A 2267-nucleotide genomic window follows, 5' to 3' on the forward strand; every position below is an offset into this window, starting at 1 on the left:
ATTGTCTGCACTGAGGCTCAAACCCACCACCTCCCGTATAAAGGGAAGGGTTTGATGCCACTGGACTACAAGGTCCTTAGTACAAATTTAGAGTTAAATGGTTTAATTGCACATTTTTTTTAGTTTGATTGTCCAATTGCACAAACACTAATAGTTCGATGGCATATTTGATACTTTTTCTCAAAATCATTCTTTTGTAACAGCAGATGACGATCTTGTTTGAGTAAACTTCATTTTTGGTCCTATACTTATTATGCGTTGGACACATTTAGTCCACTTTTATTAATTTGGTAACATTTTACCTAAAGTTTTAAAAAGTTGGACAATTTTAGTCCAAAGTTAGATTTACCGTCATTCATCCGTGAAGTAGAAGGGCAATTTCGTCCTTTCAAATCCAATTCTTCATCTGCTTTATATTTTTTAGATTATTAGCTATGTTCTTAACCATTTGCAGACCAAACACTACCACACTGACTTCTCGAGCGAGCCCAAACCCGAACCCAATTCGACGAAGAGGAAGAAGAAGAAGACAAGCCGGACGGTTCGAAATTCTCGACAACTTGCGGGGCACACCCACAAACCTTTCCCCTGTTTCTAGTCCTCTCCGCGAATCCGGCGGCAAAATCGGGTCGAAACTAGTGAAGTCGCTAGCTTACACGGAGATAGTTAAGGACCACGGCTGGCGGATGGACTACAAGAACCTATGCCCGCTCCTCTTCAGCGTCGTCGCGATCTGATATATTTGCGGCACCTCGAACCCTCCCTGGCTTCCGAAGCAGAGGAACACCACCGACGACGGTGGCTGCTCCGAGAGCCAGTTGATGATTTCTTCCTTCCCTGCGTGCTCCTTCTGAGGTGCAACCAGAGGCCCGACGGTGTAAACCTGGGGCGGATCCGGGTCGGATTCTAATGCTTTCATAGCGTACAGTTCCAATTCTGCAAATGTGTTTACGATCATCCCCTTTGTTTCTCTTAACTTCCTGCTATGTTCGACAAATACTCTGTAACCTTGATGAACGCGAACGTGGGCATAACTCTCACCGGAACCGGCGAGGCAAATGTGGAAACCACCGAGTCCGCGTCCGACAACGTGTATTTTCTTCCACCAAGCCTCTCACGGATCACGAGGTAATGATTTACCCCGAGAAACCTGGCGCCGGATGTGTAAAACAGGTAAGAAGGAACACCGAGGTCATTCGCCATGTCAACCATAGAACTGCTGAAAAAATCAAATACAATCCCGGCGAGCGCCAGCGACTCGTCGTAATCTGACGGGAGCACGTTATTGACGATCGCGTGTTTGGCATGAGACCTATGGCTTTTTATATAGGTGGAAAGGTAATTCTCTGGGACCTTGAGAATCATTTCTTCCGGTGGTGGCTCCATCTCCGGAAGGTTAAAGTGGCGGATTTTGGCATCGGCGGAGACAACATTTTAGACCGACGGTGGCGGATTCTAGTTTCGTGATTTGTCTCTTCAATTTTGACTGAGAGCAGGGCTGATGAAGAAGACCACGGGAAATAACAGAAATACCCTTCAATTTCACGGAGACTTAACATGTCGTTGAACGGTGGACTAAAATTTTCCAACTTTTTAAAACTCTGCGTAAAATGTGACCAAATTAATAAAAGCGGACTAAATGTGTCCAACGCACAATAAGTATAGGACCAAAAATAGATTTTACTCGTCTTGTTTGTTCATTAGTTTACGTTTGAAATTCTCATTTAAAACACTTTTGTATAAAGTATTTTAATTTTATTATTTATTTTAATTTAAATTGATATATTTACTTTTTACAACATTTATGAGAATGGTAGTAGTTGAGTATATTGTTGAGTGCGTATTGAATTGACCAATTGGTCCTATCACACAGAATATACACAAATTAATTACATTTTTTAAAAGTGCTAGTATTTTCGTCCGTGCGTTGCACGGAATGAATTTTGTTATAAAATTTTAAGAATATTTAGATCGATATATAATTATATAAATTATATCATCAATATTATATAGTGCAAATGATGAAAATGGTTGGATCAATTATGTTTTCTAATATTATCCTTGCTTGGATTCAACCAAATAATTGCTCAATTACCAGTGCGATGGACGGATAAATATTTTAAATTATATATTTAGATAATAAATTTAAAGATAGAATAATAATAAAAATTCTAATATTGAACGTGTACAATTATTTTATTATGTGATTAGTGTAAAAATATCACTCATTATAATATTTGTTCTCTTGTAATATTGAATTGCTTGTA

The 2267-nt window shown here is 39.3% G+C and overlaps 1 protein-coding gene across 1 annotated transcript; it reads right to left on the reverse strand.

Moving 5' to 3' along the window:
* Positions 1–691: 691 nt before the first annotated feature.
* LOC116023353 (UDP-glycosyltransferase 71A16-like) lies at positions 692–1386 on the reverse strand. Its single transcript, XM_031264348.1, has 2 exons — positions 978–1386; positions 692–936 (listed from the first exon to the last, which is right to left on the reverse strand). The coding sequence occupies exons 1-2, from the start codon at positions 1384–1386 to the stop codon at positions 692–694; spliced, it is 654 nt and encodes a 217-aa protein (XP_031120208.1).
* Positions 1387–2267: the final 881 nt, after the last annotated feature.

Source organism: Ipomoea triloba, chromosome 6 (genome assembly GCF_003576645.1).
Source record: "Ipomoea triloba cultivar NCNSP0323 chromosome 6, ASM357664v1".
Classification (NCBI taxonomy): domain Eukaryota; kingdom Viridiplantae; phylum Streptophyta; class Magnoliopsida; order Solanales; family Convolvulaceae; genus Ipomoea; species Ipomoea triloba.

Excerpts from the sequence above, each read along its gene's own strand:
- LOC116023353 (XM_031264348.1), bottom strand. The coding sequence starts at position 1,386 with ATGGAGCCACCACCGGAAGAAATGATTCTCAAGGTCCCAGAGAATTAC. Across the intron at positions 937-977 it reads TTTGTCGAACATAGCAGGAA|AATTGGAACTGTACGCTATG; the intron begins GTTAAGAGAAAC and ends ACACATTTGCAG.